Genomic DNA, 22,111 nt, shown 5'->3' with positions numbered 1-22,111 from the left:
GGACTGACATAAAAAACACCTGACTGAGCTGGGTATAGTGGCACACGCCTGTAGTTTCAGCAACTCGGGAGACTGAGGCAGGAAGATTATAAATTTGAGGCCAGCCTGGGCAACACCCTGTCTCAAAATAGGGATGTGGGTTGGTGGTTAAGCACCACAGGGTTCAATCCCTTTCTAAATGAATGAATAATGAAAGAATGAATGAATAGCCTGATGATAGATTATAATGTATCAATAGAAAAATGTTTTATCAAAATCTGCCTTATTTTAAGCACAAACAGTACTTTAAGCTTAATGAAGGGACTTACTAATACTCTACAAGTTGAGAAGCATTTTAAGTGTGGTATTATATGTGATATGATAATGGTATTGTATATCTTTACCATAAGAAAACATGCTAGGCAGGCATAGTGGCACAGTCCTTATAACCTCAATATCTGTGAAGGTGGAGGCAGCAGGATCAAAATTTCAAGAACAACCTCAGCAACTTGGTGAGGCTCTGTCTCAGGAAGGGATGGGTTGTAGCTTAGTGGTAAAGAACTTCTGGGTTCAATCCTCATTACCAAAAACCAAAAGCCAACCCCCCCTCCACCAAAAAAACAGAAGAAAATGTGCTGTATTTCTCATCAGTTGTGGGAGTCCTAGGAAGCTATAATGGGGGAGCGAAATGGTTATAATCGCCTTAAAAGTTCAAGAATACTCAAGGAAAAAACAAAATGGTTATATTCTTTCTGAGATCTAACATGTTAGAATTTTTAATTTTATCTATGGTATCTCTTAGCTTTCAACAGAAAACATTTCTGTGTATGTTCTCTCTTTCGGGTTTTTGTTGTACTTGGGATTAAACCCAGAACTTTACATTTGCTATGAAAACACTCTACCACTGAGCTACGTTCACAGTCCCTTTTTATTTTTATTTTGAGACAGGTTCTCACTAAATTGCCCAGGTTAGCCCCAAAATTTGCAATATTCTAGCCTCAGCTTCCTGAGTAGCTGGGATTACAGCTCGCTTTTCCATGTATCTCTGAAAAGAATCAACCTTAACAAATATAATCATATTACTTCACGGAAAATGTTAAAAACTAAAATTTTCAAATGTTATTTTAAATAACTAAGAAAGTGGTTTCCAACTGATCCTGCAATGATAGTCAATTAGCATCAAATATGAAACAAGAAATCAATATGCTTATGACTTAGTGTTTCTTGGTCTGAACATATAGAGCTAAAAATTACATGCAGAAAAAAAAATTACATGCCAAGAGTTAATATAAAACTTTTTATATTAAGACTAGTAACCTAAATCTAAGGATACAAAACAAAAACAAAAACAAAAACCTATGCATTTCTACACTGAATATTTGTATGGTCAACTAATCAAGAAGTACCTAATGTTATAGGAAATTTTACTTCTGTTGAGAGATGACTCTGAATTTATCACTCACAACAAGAATCTGCCAAGGAAACCCACTTTGTTAATGCCCTCCAGAGCTACAGTGCCAGTTTACTTATGATACCAAGAAATGTAGAATTCATGAGCTGGTTATATACAAGTCTCAGGATACACTCAAAGTCACTTAGTAAATGTAATAATCAAGGAATTTCAACAGTATGTTCTTCGTAACTCTCACGAGTCTCATTTCTTTTCAGAATCAATTGCTGCTAAGGCTGGGGGGGAAATTCTTCACTAATTTTGTCTCTTAAGTTTCTATAGACAAGACACAGATGAGAAATGTATAACAGCAACAAAAAATGTGATTTGTTGTCTGTGAGGGAAAATTGTTTAAGGAGAATTGAATGTACTAAAACAAATCAAAAGGTTAGATTATTACAGACAACATCATTCAGAAAAAAGGTTTAGAACATTTTATAATCTTCTCCTATAGGGGAAGAACATTGTTAATCACAACCAGCAAGATCTAGAAAGCAAAGAGTAAATAGAGAGAGTAACAACAAAAATATTAAACTTGGTCATGAAGAAACTGTTTACAAAGTTTAATAATGAACAAAAAAAGGGCTTGGGTGGAAATACAGACAGTATCCTCAATTTAAGATTTTTTTTTTCACTTTACAATGTTGTAAAAGTGGTAGGCACCCAGTAGAACCATATTTTGAAATTTCAGTTTGAATCTTTACCAGGGTTAATGATATGTGGTATGATACTCTTGGGCAATGCTCAACTGTAGTCTAAGTGTTCTGAGCATGTTAAAGTAGAATAGCCTAATCTATGACATTCAGTAGGTTACATATACTAGATGCATGTTTGACTTACATATGATATTTTCAATTTATGATGGCTTTAACAAGACATCATCCCATTGTTAAGGAGTACACATTATCTCTAACACACACTACCTGAGTGCAGTGGAGCACACCTGCAATCCCAATGACTTGGGAGGCTGAGGCAGGAGGAGTTCAAGCTTCAAGCCATCATCAGTAACTTAGTGAGGCCCTAAACAACTTAGTGAGATACTGAGACACTGTCTCAAAATTAAAAAAGGCTGGGGGTGTGGCTTGGTGGTTAAGTGCTACTGGGTTCAATCCCTGGTACCAAAACAAAACATTAGAGCAACATCTTATCCAGGCCTTAGGTTTATGTTCATAAACTTTCTAGGAGTCAAAACTACCACTGAAAACATCCTCTTTAATTTGCCCATACCAAAGCTACTTTTTCCTCCAGGGTTAGAAGAAAATATTGATGTATTCGGCTTATGTACTGTATTGGATCACACCATGCCAAAAAACCAAAATTTTTTACTTTTTATTTTATTTTTTAGTTTTTATTTGAGAATTTGTGTAAGTTAAAAAGCTCAGGCAGGTATGTTGGTGTACACCTGTAATCCCAGCTATTTGGGGGCCTGAGGTGAGAGGATTCCTTAACCCCATGAACTGGGAGAAAAAAGTGGGTAACATGGTAAGATTCCCCAACTAAAAAACAAACAATTAGATGAAAGTCTACAACCAAAAAAAGGTTAAGATCCACAATATATATATAAAGCACTTTTAAAAGTAAATCAAGAGAAGACAGGTGCTGTGGTGCACGCCTGTAATTTCAGCATCTTGAGAGGCTAAGGCTAAGGATCCCAAATTTGAGACCAGGTTGGACAACTACGCAAGGCCCTAAAGCAACTAAGTGAGACCTTGTTTCAAAATAGAAAATTTAAAAAGGGCTAAGGGTCTGTCTAGTGGTAAAGCAGCTCCAGACTAAATACCTAGAACAAATAAATAAATAATCAAGAAACAAAGTTCAAATATTGTAAATATAGAACCAAAAAATCTGAATGGCCAATGAACTTACATAAAAATATCTACCTTCAGTAATCAGTAAAGTGCAAATTGGATTATAACAATTTCCACTACCACATACAAAAGATTCAAAAGCCCAATAAATCAAGTGCAGGGACACATGCCTGTAATCCCAGTTACTCAGAAGGCTAAGGATGGAAAGATACCTTGAGCCCAGGAGTCTGAGACCAGTCTAGTCACACAGTGACTAGAAAACAAAGAAACAAGAAAATCAGCAATATGGAAACTGGCATTCTTTCTTTTTCTTTTTTGGTACTTGGGATTAATGTCAGGGTGCTTTACCACTGATCTACATCCCTAGTCCTTTTTATTTTATTTGGGGATAGGGTCTTGCTAAGTTGCTGAGGCTGGCCCTCAAACTTTCAATCTTCCCACCTCAGCTTTCTGAGTCACTGAGATTACAGGCATGTGCCACTATACCAGTTATTAATTGGTATTATTTGTGGAAGGAAAATTAGCAAGATGAATTGAAACTCAAAATATGCATATCTTCCAGATTAGTAATTCTAATCTGATTTATCTATCCTATATTAACACACATGCAAAATTACATGATGAAGATCCTCATTAAGGACCTGGTTAATAACACCAAATAACTGAAATAACCATCAATAGGGGGAAAGTTAGATAATTATGGTACATATAAATTATGCATATGTATATATACACAAATACACATAAATAGTAGTTATTTTTAATATGAGATAGAAATCAAATAAAAAAGCAAACAATTTATAAAATGAAAAAATACATTATAAACATATAAACAGTATACAATTGAAGACAGTTGCTTTCAAATATTTTTACTGTGGAACATGTTATGAAATATGCTGAGATGGAAAACATCACATGCATAACTGAAACAAAGTCTGATGAAAGGATAGTAATCTTACTGTGTGCAATGATTTTTAATTCCAATTTATTTTCTTAAAATCCTGGCTGCAGCCCACTGAAATATCACAATCAACAGACGTACCTCAGCCTTTGGTTTAAAAATCACTCGTACAAGGCTTGGGATGTAATTCTGGGGTAGAACACTTACCTAGCATGGGTTTAAACCCCAACAATAATGCCAAAGGAAAAGAGACAAACACTTATGAAGAGTATAGTTTCCATATAATATAATCAAAAACCTCATCTATAAAACACATGTACAAACATGTATTGAAAGCATACCTGAAAAATGCATAGAAAGGGGTCTAACAAGGTACATACCAAACTTTCAACAGCTGTTACTTCACAGCTGAAACACAAGTACTTCTCATTTCTGAAATGCTGAAACATTTTACCAGCATTTTTATCTTTTAATTTACAATAGAAAATGAAAGGTAACAGTTCAAAGTACAAAAGGGGGTTCAATTAAAATGCTTAACTCTACATGCTGAAACACTTATTTTATGACCATAACCCCTTCCAGTTGTTTAAAACAGCTGGGCAGGTAGAAAGATAAATATGTTCAAATGCACTGAAAAATAATTATTGGTGAAATAATTAAAAGGGTGACAGATCTTTATTACAGTAAAACACTGAAAGGTATGTACAAACCTTGCAAAACCTGAGTACTTGTTAATTATTTCAGCAGTTGTTTACTCCTCTGCCTTACTTTAGGGCTAACTTGATAAATGAGTCTAGATCTCAAATCCCTGTTACTAACACAGGGAGACTAGATGTTAATTATGTCATCTTAATGACAATTCTCATGTTACATACTGGAAAATCCCAGACAGACCAGAGCTATTAGAGGACAAACATTCGGTTAAAAAAAATTATTTTTTCTGTAAAACAAATTCCACATTTTGTAGAATTTATTTCTAAGACAAATGTGCCCATTTTTCGGACCTGGAAAAATGTAACTGCTGGGAATGTTTTACAAATCCATTAGTAAAAGAAAATCCAGGCCTCTTCATTTCAGGCATGTGATCAGACAAACTGCTAAGTTCTAGCAATCAGAAACCAATACAATTCTTTCCTAAAACTCATGGTAGTAGATCCTTACCTGTTCCAAATCCTGCACCAAGCCCAGTTCCCAGAGTCCCAGGTGCTGGTTTACTTCCAAAAATACTATTCCCACTGGTATTTGTGCCAAAACCTAAGAAGACAAAAGAATGAGTGGGTTGTATTTTTAACACAACACTCAATTTCCTCTATAAGGGAGTTTAACACAAAGCATCCCAACCTTAAGCTTTGCATACTTTCAGTTATTAACAATATTTAGGAATTCTAAATTATAGGCTAATATGACTTTTCAAAAATTTTGACACCTGCAAAATCTTCATATTTACTTAATTATATTTTGGCCTTAAAGTATTAATACACCATAGGATAATACTGAACAATAAAGCAAAGTGAATGTGCTTGAGCTTTCCAGAGCATACTTATAAGGCTCAAACCATTCAATACATATGCTTCATATTTACTTAATAGGAAGAAAAACTCATTCCCTCAAACTTTCACTAAAAAATAAAAGACAGTCAACAAAGACACTTTACGGAACCTAAAGGTTCTTGCTAAAGTGAAAATAACCTATAAAAATCTCTATAGCAGTTTTGGTTTTAAACAGATAGACCTGGCATGGGCAGTAATGTGTGGCAGATCATACTCAACTGACTCATAGGAACAATCAAGGACTCAGCTAGTTAACATGAAAGTGAGAAGATAACCTATGAATAACTTATCTTGAGTTGGAATTATTTATTTCACTATTGGATATAATGAAGAGTTGGGAAAACCATCTGTTCTCACTATGCTTGCTATTTAGAGAAAATCCTTTAATTCCCCTTTAAAATTCATAGGTATCAAACAAAATAATCATACTGCATTGCTATTATGATGTTTTTGTTGTTCAAATGCATCCAAAGACTCATTATTCCTTTCGGAGCTAAATATCAATAAAACAACTAGTAAACATATCGTTAATAAAAGATAAAAGAAGAAAAAACAATCATAAATGAAAAAAACTCATTTCTGAAACCCTGTTCATAACATACTTGAAATCGTAAAAATTACCATGGATGGAACTAAGTCCCCAATAAAACAAAGAGAGTTAAGAGAATATTTTGGAATTGACAACAGTATCACTGAGAATGTTATATTTTGTCATGCCTATATATAATTATTATCACATGAAGAAGGCCAATAAAAAGTTGAAAAATATAAAGTTTGAAACTGCATAATTCATGCCATTTTTAAAAATCTAAGCAAGTCATATGACTTAACCTCAACACATCTGAAGTTCACGTATTCATTAAAGTCTTTTCTTTAATTGTGCCAATAGCTATGCCATAAAATGGGAGTGCTGCCTACTCAAACACTAATTTTCTTAAATAAATAAATAAACCATACTTGGAGAAATTATTTTTCTTTTTCATTTAAAATTTAACCAAAAGATCTCACACCCCCATAACATCAAAAAACAAGATATTTATGAACTACCTCAAACCCAAAGGAGGGAGATAAGTCCCAACTTACACTGTTTATACCACACACTTCCTCCGATTCTCACTGACAAGTTTGTCAATGCTGTTATTTCAAAACAATTTTACAAATTAAAATTAAGGATAATTCAAATTCAGCACACAAACTAGTGAGGGAAGTCAGATAAAGATGAGACCTTTCATTTTCAAATCAGTGAACATGAGTATAAATATATTCATACAACAACCAAGTCCTCCAAGCAAATTAGAAATCTATAACCATGAAATAAGATAAAAAATATTTTAAAAGTACAGCCTATTTCATCAGGCATAGCCCATATAAAAACTGTTATTTACAAATAACATTTAATTCTAAACATGAAGTATACTGCAATATAACTTTCATTAACCCAATATGTTCCATCATCTTACATATTATACTTTGTAGGATACCTATTAAAAACTGTAAAATTTCATAGAACACCTATAAAACTTCACAGTTTAAGTTTTTACAGGTGTCCTATCTGTAGGATAATAGAACACAATGGGTTAAATACATGCATTTTCAAAGGGAGTGAAAACTGGTTCTTAAAGGAATAAAAATCAAGATTACAAGTTTATGATCCTCCAAAAGGTCACAGAACTTATAGAAGCAGTATATGTGTGGTATTAATATTTCAGATGATGCACCAAGTCTGATGGGATACACTAATAGCCCCAGCTACAAAGAAGGACAGGGCAGAAAACTCTTATCTTAAGCCCTGGAGTTTGCAGGCGAGCCTAGGCAACACAGCAAGATCCTAATTTTGGGCATGGGGGTGGAGGGTGGTGGTGGTAGTGGTGTATGTGTGCAGAATCAGGTGATTGAGAATAAAGGTCTACAAAGGTTCTTTAGGGAAGGGGAATGACAGATTGAAAAAATAATAATAATAAAGCTAAGAAACACTCATCTGATTCTTTAAAGTTATTTTTCCCTTCTAGGTTTTTTAAGAAACAAGTACATAAACCAGATATATCTTACCCAAGTCCCCTGACTCAAAGCTCTTCTTTAAAACAGAATGCAACCAAAAGAATTAAATATGGAATTATAATCATTACCAGCAGTGAATAAACAAAGGGGTTACAAAAATAAAATCAAATCCATAAATTTAGGAATCGGTACCTAACAAGGACTTATCTTTCCCATATAGTTCTTATTTCTGTGAAAACATGTTAAGCTTCCACTGGATGTTTAAATGTTTTTCTAGTATATTTTAAGATTATTCAAAACTCACAAAATGGCCTAAGTATATAGCTCAGTGATAGTACGCTTACCTAGTATGCTCTGAATTTGACCCCTAGCACCACAAAAAAAGAAAAACCTGCTGGGTGCTGTGGCACAGTCTGTAATCCCAGCTACTCGAAAGGCTGAGGCAGCATGATCACAAATTCAAGACCAGCTGCAGCAACTTAGTGAGGCCTAAGCAACTTAGACCTTGTCTAACACCTCTGGGTCCAATCCCATGTATAAATGTATGAAATAAATAAATAAATAGAGCTGAGGAGGGGATACAGCTCAATGGTAGAGTGCCCCTCAGTTCAATCCCTAGTACTGCAAAAAAGAAAAAAGGGGGGGGGGGGGGAATTCAAGTTGCTAGAGAACATAAATGCTGACCTATGCCAATTATAATGTCTTTGCTTTCATGGACTGACCCCCAAAATTAATCAGTGCCTAGTGATGTATCTGACAAAAGAAATCTTCAACAAACATTTCTCTTTTTCTTAATAACTCTATTTTGTTTATTTTTTATGTGGTGCTGAGGATCAAACCCAGTGCCTCACATATGCTAGGCAAGTGCTCTACCTCTGAGCCACAATCCTAGCCCCTTCAAAAAATATTTCTACCAAGTAATTATTACCTTTGTCAATAAAACAAACTTTCCACATCATACACAAATAATGTTTAATTTGTTTGAGAGTTTAATTAGGTAGTTGTGATACTGAAAATTATAACATTGTTTCTACTAAACTGGTCTCCTGCATATCTCTGAATAGTTTAGAAGCTTTTATTTTTGTTACTGTTTTTTATTTTTTAATTGTTGCACAATCTTCTCTTTATTTTCTGAAATTTTTTACAAGGAACATGAATTTAAAAATAAATTTTTTTTTTTTTTTTTTTTGCGGTGCTGGGGATTGAACCCAGGGCCTTGTGCTTGTAACGCAAGCACTCTACCAAATGAGCTATATCCCCAGCCCAAAAAAATAAAATTTTTGAACTACCAAAAAACTATGGAATGATCCCCCAAATCAGAAAGAATCATCAAATGTCTCTAGTACATTATACTTTCATGTTTGAAACTTGGCCTAAAAGAATGTGCTACTTCAACCCTACGTGTTTCATTTATGGTTTCTTGGCTATTGACTGGTAAAGTAATTCAAGGAAAATGAAAGTCAATTTATATCTCTACTAAACATTTGAAGCCAAGTCCATGACTTTAAACCATTCCCTCTGGTACCTCACATTAAGCCACAGCTTACCTGAGAATTTTTAATATTTCCAATCATAGGAATCAGGAGGATGATGTGTGGTATAGTCAGTATAACTTTAAGAGAGCCAAACCTGCTTTTTATATGTACCAAAATTGGAAGTGTTTGTATTGGTTCCTAAAGTCAGGGTTGGTTTGTTACCAAAGAGCCCGCCACTGGTTGTACCAAATGAAGAAGCACTGGTTGTGCTGGTTCCAAAGGTAGTAAGCTTGTTATTGCCAAACAGGGTCTAAAAAGAACAAAATAATGAACAAAGTTTTAAATAATATAGATACCCAACAAACAATAAACGGAGGCTACTTCAGGTAGGATATATTGGGTGTGAAATTCATAATTTTTTAAGAAAGGCAGATGAATAAAGACTATTAGAAAGATAACCTGAGCAAGATCATAAACACGGAATATTACAGCCTAAAAAGTTAATGGTCACACCTCAGCAAACAGGATTTTAGTGAGACAAGAAAAAAATAACAAGGAAATCGACTTTTTTCTCTATTAACAGAAATGTATCAGACATGTAATCTGTCAGAAGAAATAGTTACCACAAAAATTTTAAATATGCTACAAACTGATGAATCTTGAAAACACTGGGATAAGTGAAAAAGTTACAAAAGATGATTCCACTTAAATGAAATGTCCACAACAGTCAAATCCATAGATACTGAAACTAGGCCTGAGGTTACTAGGGGGCAATGGGAAATAAATGCTAATGAGTATAGATTGTGCTTCTTGATGTAATAAATATGTTCTAAAATTGATGTGATGATGGTTGCACACTCTGAATACACTAAAAACCACTGCGTTGTACGTTTTAAACAAATTGTATGGCATGTGGCTAATACATCAAGAAAGCTGCTATTAAGCATTATGATTTCCACGACTTCTCACATAGGTTATCTGCTCAAATAAGATTAATAAAAATTTTTTCAATCTCCATGAAAATAGGATCATATATTCTGGAATTTGTTGTTGTTGTTATTTAACAAAATCACAATTGTAAGTTCAAAGTTTCTTCATTTTTTGTTCTTGTTTTTTTGGCACTAGAGATTGAACTCAAGACTTAGCATATGTGAGGTAAGAACTCTACCTAAGCAGCTATATCTAAGCCCAAAGCTTCTTATAATGGGTACATAATATAGGCTGTTTCATACTGATTCTCACTTACATGTTTTTTTAAATGGTCATAAAGAATTTAGTATTACTTTTAGGTAAACTACATTTCCAAATAGTAATTTTTCACTTAAATGGCTTAGTAAAGAAATTAGTTCAGTTAAACCTCCAGCAGTATGGAAACCATGAGAACCTGAACAATTTCAACAATTTAATTAATATTTAAAAAGGATAATTTCCCAATCATTCCATTTATCACCCAAAACACAAAGGGAGATCTAGTCATTTAAAATTATTTGATTTAAATATGAAAGCATCTCATTTAAGACTCAACAATTTAAACCACCACCTGGACTTCACAATGTACATATACTTCAAAACTTCACATTGTACAAAATACAATGCCAACTGTCAATTTAAAAATAAACTAGACAAATGAAATGATACTTTGCTATTAGAAACAAATTGCGCACAAGCACTGAAGTGAAGGATTTGCTAACTGAAAATAAACCTATTGAGTTCAATTAATTTCATTTTGCATCAAAATAGCTTTTACTTGCTCTTAGTATCAAATCATACAAAATACCCAATTAAAAAACTTGGAACACAATGACATCTTTCTATAAATTCCCTTATCAGACTCATACATATGGTGAAATTACACTCAGTTGTGAACACCTACCGAACCAACTGCACCAAACCCAGTATTGGTCTGCCCAAAGAGACCTGTTCCTGTTCCAAATGCTGTCCCAGTACTGGTGTTTGTGGCTGTCCCAAAAAGACCTCCTGGTTGTGAGGCTTGTGTTACTCCAAATAAACCCTGCAAAAGGTAGTTTAGATTAAGAGCTATCCATAGTAGTTTTTTCTCTTTTTGAGAAAAAGGAAAAAGAAGTTTTACTGCTTTGCTAGTAAAGGAGAAAGAGGGGACTCCTGTCCTATAGACACAGTAGATTCCTTAAAGATTTTAGATTAATAAAAATCATTATTTTAAAGTTTAGTGACAGATACTATGATAAACACTTCACATGGAGCTTTTTTTTTTTTCTCTTCACAACGACCTTAAAAAGGAGTATCGCATCCCCATTTTTCAAAAGAATACAAAGCTCAGAGCAATTAATGACTTTCCTAAAATGTCACAGCTCCCGAGTGGCAGGACCATAAATTCATATCTACACCTAAGCCACTATTTAAAATTGCTCTGGCTATTATGGGTTCCCTCTCATTCTTTGTTAAGTGTTTGTTTCTTGTTTTTTTTTTTTTTTTTTTTTTTTTTGGTACCAAGGATTAAACCCAGGGGTGCTCAAATACTGAATCACATCCCAGACACCCTTCTTTTTTCAGTTGTAGATGGACACAGTACTTTTACTTTTCTGTTTTTTTATGTGGTGCTAAGCATCTAACCCTGTGCCTCACATGTGCTAGGCAAGTGCTTCATCCCTGAGCTACAAACCCAGACCCCAGTTTTTTTATATTTTATTAGAGACAGGGTCTCAATGAGTTGCTTAGGGTCTCACCGCTGTGGCTGGCTTTGAACTCTTGATCCTCCTGCCTAAGCCTCCCAAGCTGCTGGGATTATAGGCACGCACCACTGCGCAGAGTTGAGTGTTTTTTTTTTATTTCTTTATTTATTTTTTAGTTGTTGATGGACAGAATACTTTACTTTTCTTTATTTTGTAGGTGGTGCTGAGGATCAAACCCAGTACCTCACGCATGCTAGGCAAGTGTTTTACCACTGAGCCACAACCCCAGCTTCCCATCTGAGTGTTTTTGCCAAGAAAGTGTATTGTACACTTTTTCTACTGAGGTGATCATGTGCTTTTTATTCTTAGAATACTGCGATAATTTAAAAAAAACCTTTTTTTTGGTACCAAGAATTGAACCCCAGGGTGCTTAACCACTTAGCCACATCCCCAGTCCTTCAATTTTTAAAGTTTTTAATAATTTTCCTACGTTGAAGCAACATATCTGGGATAAACACCACTTGGTCATGGCGTATAATTCTTTTTATATTTTGTTTGATTCAGTCTACTGCTATTTTAAAGATCTGGAGGTCTGGCTGTACTTGTTTTCTTCAATCAGGCAAAGCATCACTAATTTAAGTACCAGGTAAATTCCAAGAATTTTAATCAATTAAACATACCTCAAATCAATCTTTAATTTCACACTTTCATAAAAAGGGTCCCTAGAAATAAACTAGTAATGACTGTAAGTACTTTTACTTTCTGAACAGAAGAAGCAATTATCTAATATTGCTCTGAGTTTTAGGTCTATTCTGTCCCCCAACACCAACTACTAGACTTTGTTTGCCTGAATTTACTTTACCAGAACAAGCTGAATGAATATTATAAAATACAACTAGTAATTGACAAGTATTTTCTCCTAAGCTCTACAGAATGGTAAATGTCACAAGGTGTACTTTTGATATAGCCCACACTATGCAAGTTCTTACTTAATGATGAGAAAAACGTGTTCAAAAAGGATAGATGACTGCTCAACAGACCCTCAATGAGTAAGGAGATAAAACTGGGCTGAAATCTACATCTTAATTCCTTGTAAATGGTGTTCTCTCTCCTTTACCAAATATCCTCAACTCTATAAAGAACTCCAGTAAAGGCAGAAATTGCCAGTTTGGAATGATCAGAAGCCTCATTACTAAGCTCTACAAGTAAGACCTGGAATTTACTAAAGGCCTATTTTCCTTACTATGGTGTTGGTGCTTGGTTGTCCAAGGGTGCTGGTATTACCAAAGGAAAAACCAGTGTTCTGTGTGGTTGTAGCCTGGCCAAATGGTTTGCTGAAGAGGCTAGTAGTCTGCTGATTCTGCTGGCCAAAGAGACCACCTGGATTTGTTCCAAATCCAGTTGTACCTTTCAGGAAAAAGAGAAAAGAAAAAATTAAATAAATGGAAAAAGAAACAACAACAACAAAAAGCCCACATAAAAACCTGAAACTTGACATTATCCAATAATCCAGCAAATCTTAAGTTATCCATTACTATCTACATTACCTTGCATGTATTCACAAACCCTTTTGTTTTCTATCCTAAGAACTCCACACTAGTTAAAACTTTCATTTCTACAATAATACCCTAGCTGGGCTAAATGCTCTTCCTTTGTGAGCACATAGCTTTCTATTAGTATACAAGATAATGTTATCAAAGTCTATGTTGTATTTTCACCTTGTTAAACTAAGCTGTTCTTAAGAAGAGGCTTTTTCTTCATATCAATGTGTCCAGCCTCCAGTCTGAAAGAGAACTCAATAATGAATATGTGCTAAACTAAATCACATCATACTAAGATCGAGAAGAACGTTGGATGTTACTTAAACATGCACTTATGTGTATAAGTGTATTTCTCTGAAAGGTTATGAAAAAATTTTAACTTTTGCTTGTTTCTACAAACTGGTGGCTAAGAGATATAATGAAAGAAAAGATCTTTGGGGTTTTTTTGTTGGTTTTTTGTGAACTTTGCATCATAAACATTGCTACTTTTGCAAAAAAATATATATTTTTTTAAAACAGGGATTGAATCCAGGGGTGCTTACACATTGAACGATATATCTAACTCTTTTATATTCTGAGATAGGGACTTGCTAAGTTGCTTAAGGCCTCACTAAGTTGCTGAGGCTGGCTTTGAACTTGCAATCCTCCTCTCTCAGTCTTCTGAACAGCTGGGATTACAAGTGTGAGCCAATGTGCCTGACAAAAGTAATATTTTTATAAAATAATTCAGTTATCATCATGAACTCCTCTCTTTCACTTCCCAAACTAAATCAACCTTTTTCAGTCAAACACAGTAGCACATGCCTATAATCCCAGAGACCTAGAGAGGCTGAGGCAAGAAGATCACAAATTCAAGGTCAGCCTCAGGAACTGAGCAAGGCCCTAAGCAACTTAGTAAAACCCTGTCACAAAATTTAAATTAAAAAATGGGGGTGGGGGGGCCTAGGAATGTAGCTCAGGGTAACATGCCCATGGATTTAATCCCCAGTATGTGTGTACACATAAACAAATTTAGTTCTATAACTGAATCCCAAAATTTCTCTTTTTTTTTGAAATGCTGTAAATTGAACTGAGGGCCTTATGTATATTAGGCTTGCACTCTAGCCCTGAGCTACACCCACAATCCCAGATCTTTACTTTTGGTACCAGGGATTGAACCCAGGAGTGCTTACCCACTAAGCCACATTCATAGCCCATTTTTAATTTTGAGACAGGAACTTGCTATGTTGCTGAGGCTGGTCTTAAAAGAGCAATCCTCCTACCTCAGCTTCCCAGGTCACTGGGATTATAGGCACGCTTCACCACGCCCTGCTTATTTTTTTATTTAAACCATCCTTGTGTAAGATACCATCAGTTCTCATGGAACAAGAACTTTCAAACTAATTTATTCCACCATCTACTCTCAATATAACAGCCTTAAGAATGATCCTTCATTCATAATCACGTTTCTTTTTTTTCCTTTGGTACTGGGGATTGAACCTACGGGACCTTAACCACTGAGACACATCCCCAGTTACTTTTCATATTTTATTTTGAAACAGGGTCTCGCTAAGTTGCTTAGGGCCTTGCTAAGTTGCTGAGGCTGGTTTTGAACTAGTGATCCTCCTGCCTCATCCTCCCGAGTTGCTGAGATTACAGGCATGTCCCACTGTGCATGGCTTCACATTTTACTTTAAAAACAACTCTTTATGAATTCCCAAATCAAATAAATCAAGCCTTGATACTGGCCCCCCATTTTCCCAAAACACCACCTTGCCTTTTCCTCTTTAGCAAAAACTCAGGTTGTTTAGTTAGTTATCTTTTTGGTACTGGGGATTCACAGGAGTGTTGAAACACTGAGCTATATCCTCAGTTCCCACTTTTATTATTTTTTTATTTTGAAAGAGGGTTCTCAGTAAGATGCTTAGTCCTGCCAAATTTATGAGACTGACCCGAATCTTGTGATCCTCCTGCCTCAGTCTCTTGAATCATTGGGAATATACGTGTGCCCCAATGCATCTGGCTAAGACTCATGGTTCCCGCTAATTGAAAAGTTCCTCCTCCAGAAATGTGTACAACTTTTTGTTTCACCTTTTTCAGATCAGTCAATTCTCAAATAACAACTTTATTAGGTGAAGCCCCCCCCACTTAGTTATATTCACTGAAAATTGTACTTCTCCCACACCTACACACAACCAGATACTCCCTATTCCTCCAGAATCCGAGTTATTTTTCTCTATTGCACTTATCATAAAATGATCACTATGTTTTATTTTTAGTGTCTGTTTTTTCTTAATATGGTTCAATATGAAGTCAAGTGCTTACTCGTTCCAAAGGCAGTTTTGTTCTGACCATATGCAAATCCTGAATTAGTAGTAGAAGAGCTGAAGAGTCCTGTTGCACTGGAGGTGGCTGGAGAAGACCCAAACAAGCCAGTTGTGGTACCTGCTCCCACCTGGTTCTGGGGGCCTTTCCGGTTAGCCTGATAATCCTCTAAACGAAGTTCCTAAAGAGAAAACATACTTACAATCTTAATATGCAGTATAAAAATTTAGTTAGGCGCCTAAATAATTGAAATTAGCATTTAAGTTCTATCTTCATTCAGGAATCATGTAGAAACATCACAAAACTACAGAATGACATTAACAATATCATTTTGAAAAAAATTTCCAATTGACATTAAAATTCACACCATAATAAAACTGGTGCACAGTGATTCATATCTTAGTATTATTTTATAAACAATGTCTTTTAAAAGAATGCTACTCTAAAACATACAATTTAGTTGATAAAAGATGAAGAATTCTTGGTTAAGGGGTGTTCCAAAAATGTGAAAAAAAGGAGGAATAAAATTAGCAATTTTATCTCACAAATCAGGAGTTGCTGGGGATCCAAGATGGCAGACTAGAGGGAAGCTGCGTTCATTCCTTGTCACTCCCTAACTCGGGTTTCAAGCAGAGGAGATCTGTTTCTTGGTGAGGCAGTTTTTGTTGCTTATCAATCCCCTGCTGTTTACGATCCTCTGCTGTTTACCCCATTTGTCTACTGCAATCACCTGCAGTCAGTCAGCATATCGCCTTTTTGAGAGCAGATTGCTCACTGTCAGGCGCCTATCATCTGCCATTTGCCTGCCTCCTGCCTGTCCATCGCCTGCCTTTCACCTATCCATCATCCACCACCTGAAGTTTACCTCCCGATAGTCCAACAGCAGTCAGTAAACTGACCGCAGACCGCCAGTGGAGCGCCAGCTGCCTACTGTTACCTGGAAGTTCACTGATACTGTACCTGAAGGTTTGGTTACACGTGGCTGCCACCATTTTGAGACAACAGCCAGGCCCCATAGGACCCCTGGTCAGACTGACTGAGCCCCATCTCCAGGATCCCTCAGCCCGACCGATCACTCCCTGCCTCTGGGACCCTCACATCAACTGACTGCTCCCTGCCACCAGGACCCCCAGACTAACTGATTGTACCCCACCTCCAGGATCCCACAACCAGACTGACAACACCCCACCTTCAGGACCTCTGTCTGACCAACCGCACTCCACCTCCAGGACCTCCAGACCACGCCCACACCCTGAGCTGCAGCTCCCCATTTGCCAACACATTTAGAAGCCAGAGCGGCCATATTGGATAATCCTTGAAGCCAGAGCTCCGATCTTAAGGTGGGGCAAATCGCACCCTGAGATGCCTCCTGGAGACTTGAAGCTCATTGTCAGGTACCTCTCATGCATCAGGCTACTGAAGACTGGGAGGTTTGAATACTATATGACTGTTATACTGTAGATTTTCTTTTTTCTCCTTATTGAAAAAATTTAAGTTTTTATTTGTTTACTTTTCTTGTTCTCTTTTCCTTTTGTTTACCTGTTCCCTCAGTCTCTTTCTCCCTTTTTGCATGCTAACAACCAACTTCTTTTGATTATACTCTCAACCTATTATCTAGAACTTCTGTATATTCTTTTCTTATCTAATCAACAGCTACATCCTACATCCCTCTGCATCCTCTTTGTCCTCCATTAGAAACTGCAGAGCTTATTGCAAATCTGTTTGTTTTACTGAAGATAATAATTGAGCTCATTCTGTTTATTATGACAATATTGTTAATGTCCTCATAGGGGCTATTTGATCTAGGATTGCATAGTGTCTGAACTGGGCACTGCTAATATTGATCTCCCCCTTAAAGAAAAGGTTTGGGAAACCTATAGGGTCACTATAAGCCTATAGGGGGGAAACTGCAATAACCCAGATCTGTACTGCTAGAGGGGAAGATACATGAACAACATGAAAAAACAAGGGAAGAAGATGATCCAAACAAATCTAGATTCTATATTAATAGAATCCAATGACAGTATGGTAGAAGAAATGTCAGAAAAGGACTTCAGATTACACGATTAAGATGATTCGTGAAGCAAAGGATGAGATAAGAGAGCAAATGCAGGCAATGAATGATAATACCAATAAACAGTTGAAAGAGCAACTGTAGGAAGCAAAAGATCATTTCAACAAAGAGGTAGTGATTCTCAAAAAAAAAAAAAAAAAAAAACCAAATGGAAATCCTTGAAATGAAGGAAACAATAAACCAAATAAAAAACTCAATGGAAAGCATCACCAAAAGACTAGACCACTTGGAAGACAGAACCTCAGACAATGAAGACAAAATATTTAATCTTGAAAAGAAAGTTGCCCAAACAGAGAAGATGGTAAGAAATCATGAACAGAATCTCCAAGAACTATGGGCCATCATGAAAAGACCAAATTTAAGAATTACTGGGATTGACGAAGGCAAAGAGATACAAACCAAAGGAATGAACAACCTATTCAAAGAAATAATATCAGAAAATTTCCCAAGCCTGAAGAATGAAATGGAAAATCAATTAGAAGAGGCTTACAGAACACCAAACGCACAAAATCACAACAGATCCACACCAAGGAACACTATAATGAAAATGCCTAACATACAAAATAAAGATAGGATTTGAAGGCTGCAAGAGAAAAGCATCAGATTACATATAGGGGTAAACCAATATGGTTATCAGCAGATTTCTCAGCCCAGACTCTAAAAGCTAGAAGGACCTGGAACAATATATTTCAAGCTCTGTAAAAGCATGGTTGCCAACCAAGATTCCTATACCCAGCAAAACTAACCTTCAGATTTGAAGATGAAATAAAATCCTACCATAATAAACAAAAGTTAAAAGAATTTACAAATAGAAAGCCTGCACTACAGAATGTTATCAACAAAATATTCCATGAGGAGGAAATGAAAAACAACAATGCAGGTCAGCAAAGGGAGGAATTACCATAAAGAAAACTCCATTCAAAAGAGAAACCAAGGTATAGATGGAGGGGAGGGGTGCGAGGGGAGGGGGGGAAGGGAAAAAATGGCAGAATGAATCAAACAACATTGCCCTATGTAAATTTATGATTATACAAATGGTATGCCTTTACGCCATGTACAGACAGAGAAACAACATGTATCCCATTTGTTTACAATAAAAAAAAAAAAAAAACTGGAGAAAAAAAAAAAAAAAAAAGAGAAACCAAGCCAAATTAAAAACCAAAAATAAGCCCAAATGATTGGAAATCAAATCATATCTCAATAATAACCTGAACGTTAATGGTCTAAACTCATCAATCAAAAGACACAGACTGGCAGAATGGATTAAAAAGAAAGACCTAACATTATGCTGTCTTCAAGAGACTCATCTCGGGGCTGGGGAGATAGCTCAGTCGGTATAGTGCTTGCCTTGTAAGCACAAGGCCCTGGGTTCTATCCCCAGAACCAAAAAAAAAAAAAAAAAAAAAAAAAAAGAGAGACTCATCTCATAGAAAAAGACATCCATAGACTAAAAGTAAAAGGATGGGAAAAAACCTACCACACACACTCGGTAAAAAAGCAGGTGTTTCCATCCTTACAACAGATAAAGTGGACTTCAAGCCAAACTTAGTCAGAAGGGATAAAGGAGGCCATTTCATACTGCTTAAGGGAATCATAAATCAGGAAGACACAACAATCGTAAATATTTATGCCCCAAACAATGGTGCAACCATGTATATCAAACAAATCCTTCTCAATTCCAGAAATCAAATAGACCACAACACAATAATTCTAGGTGACTTTAACACACTGCTGTCACCACTAGATAGATCTTCCAAACAAAAACCAAACACATAAACCACAGAACTCAATAACACAATCAATAACCTAGACTTAATAGACATATATAGAATATTCCATCCATCAACGAGCAGATTCACTTTCTTCTCAGCAGCACATGGAACCTTCTCGAAAATAGACCATATCCTTGCCACAAAGCAGCCCTTAGGAAATGCAAAAAAATAGAGATACTGCCTTGTGTTCTATCAGATCATAATGGACTAAGAATAGAAATCAATGACAAAATAAAAAACTGAAATTACTCCAACACCTGGAGACTAAATAATATGCTACTGAATGAAACATGGATAACAAAAAACATCAGGGAGGAGATAAAAAAAATTCTTAGAGGTCAATGAGAACGACGATACAACATATCAAAATCTCTGGGACACTATGAAAGTGGTACTAAGAGGAAAATTCATTGCATGGAGCACATTCCAGAAAAGAATGAAAAGTCAACAACTAAATGACCTAACATTACAGCTCAAAGTCCTAGAAAAGAACAGAATAACAGCAAAAGTAGTAAAAGACAGGAAATAATTAAAATCAGAGCTGAAATCAATGAAATTGAAACAAAAGAAACTATTCAAAATTGACAAAACAAAAAGTTTATTCTTTGAGAAAGTCAACAAAATAGACAAACCCTTAGCCACACTAACAAAAAGAAGAGAGAAAACTCAAATTACTAAAATTCGTGGTGAAAAACGAAATATCATGACAGACACTGAGATACATAACATAATGAAAAGCTACTTTTAAAATCTATATTCCGACAAAATAGAAACTACCGAAGACATCAACAAATTTCTAGAGAAATATGCTCCTCCCAAACTGAACCAGGAGGACATACACAATTTAAACAGATCAATATCAAGCAATGAAATAGAGGTCATCAAAGCCTACCATCCAAGAAAAGCCCAGGACCAGACATTCTCAGCCAAGTTCTACAAGACCTTCAAAGAAGAACTCATTCCAATACTTCTCAAAGTTTTCCAGGAAATGGAAAAGGAGGGAACCCTACCAAACTCATTCTATGAAGCTAATATCACCCTCAAGGAGAGAAAATTTTAGATCAATATCATTAATGAATATAGATGGAAAGATCCTTAACAAAATACTGGCAAACCATATCCCAAAACATTTTAAGAAAATTGTGCACCATGATCAAGTGGGTTCATCCCTGGAATGCAAGGATGGTTTAACATCCATAAATCAATAAACGTAATCCATCATGTCAACAGACTTAAGGATAAGAATCATAGGGTTATTTCAATTGATGCAGAAAAAGCGTTCGACAAAATACAACACCCCTTCATGCTCAAAACACTAGAAAAAATAGGGATAGTAGGGACATACCTGAAAATTGTAAAGGCTATTTATGCCAAGCCCATAGCCAACATCATTCTTAATGGAGAAAAACTGAAACCATTCCCTTTAAAAATGGGAACAAGGCAGGGATGTCCTCTTTCACCACTTCTATTCAACACTGTCCTTGAAATAGTAGCCAGAGCAATTAGACAGAATAAAGAAATTAAAGGGATACGAATAGGAAAAGAGGAACTTAAGCTGTCAATATTTGTCAATGACATGATTCTATATTTAGAGGATCCAAAACACTCCTCCTCCAGTCCTCCAGAAAAATTCTAGAGCTCATCAATGAATTCAGCAAAACAGCAGGTTATAAAATCAACACACATAAATCTAAAGCATTTTTATACATAAGCAATGAAACATTTCAAAGGGAAATGAGGAAAACATTTGCAATAGCCTTAAAAAAATAAAATACTTGGGAATCAATCTAACCAAAGAGGTAAAAGATCTCTACAATGAAAACTACAAAACACTGAAGAAAGAAATTGAGGAAGACCTTAGAAGATGGAAAGATCTCCCATGTTCTTGGATAGGCAGAATTATTATCAAAATGGTCATACTTCCAAATGCGCTATACAGATTTAACGCAATTCTAATTAAAATCCCTATGACATTTCTCATAGAAACAGAAAAAGCAACCATGAAATTCATCTGGAAGAACAAAAGACTCAGAATAGTCAAAGCAATCCTGGGTAGGAAGAGCAATGCAAGAGGTATCACTATACCAGATCTTAAACTCTACTATAGGGCAATAGTAACAAAAACAGCATGGTATTGGCACCAAAATAGACAGGTAGACCAATGGTACAGGATAGAAGGCACAGAGACATACTCACATAAGTACAGAAATCTCATACTAGACAAGGGTACCAAAAACTTACAATGGAGAAACGATAGCCTCTTCAACAAATGGTGCTGGCAAAACTGGAAATCCATATGCGGTAAAATGAAATTAAACCCCTATCTCTTACCCTGTACAAAACTCAACTCAAAATGGATTAAGGATCTAGGAATTAGACCTGAGACCCTTCACCATATAGGAGAAAAGGTAGGCCCAAATCTCCATCATGTTGGCTTAAGGATCAGACTTCCTTAACAAGATTCCCATAGTGCAAGAAATAAACGCAAGAGTCAATAAATGGGACAGATTCAAACTACAAAGTTTTTTCTCAGCACAGGAAACAATCAACAATGTGAAAAGAGAGCCTACAGAGTGGAAAAAATCTTTTCCACACACACTTCACACAG

General features: G+C 35.7%; 1 protein-coding gene across 1 annotated transcript in view; it reads right to left on the bottom strand.

Annotated features, from left to right (window-relative positions):
- Positions 1-22,111, bottom strand: part of Nup98 (nucleoporin 98 and 96 precursor) — a 131,548-nt gene that overhangs the window by 71,859 nt on the left and 37,578 nt on the right. The window contains 5 exon segments of the mRNA XM_047518622.1: positions 5,300-5,392; positions 9,384-9,471; positions 11,035-11,172; positions 13,056-13,219; positions 15,658-15,838. Coding sequence (XP_047374578.1) covers positions 5,300-5,392; positions 9,384-9,471; positions 11,035-11,172; positions 13,056-13,219; positions 15,658-15,838 — 664 coding nt within the window.

Source organism: Sciurus carolinensis, chromosome 11 (assembly GCF_902686445.1).
Source record: "Sciurus carolinensis chromosome 11, mSciCar1.2, whole genome shotgun sequence".
NCBI lineage: Eukaryota > Metazoa > Chordata > Mammalia > Rodentia > Sciuridae > Sciurus > Sciurus carolinensis.
Note: the sequence above shows the minus strand (reverse complement) of the source record. Positions and strands in the feature narration are given on the sequence as shown.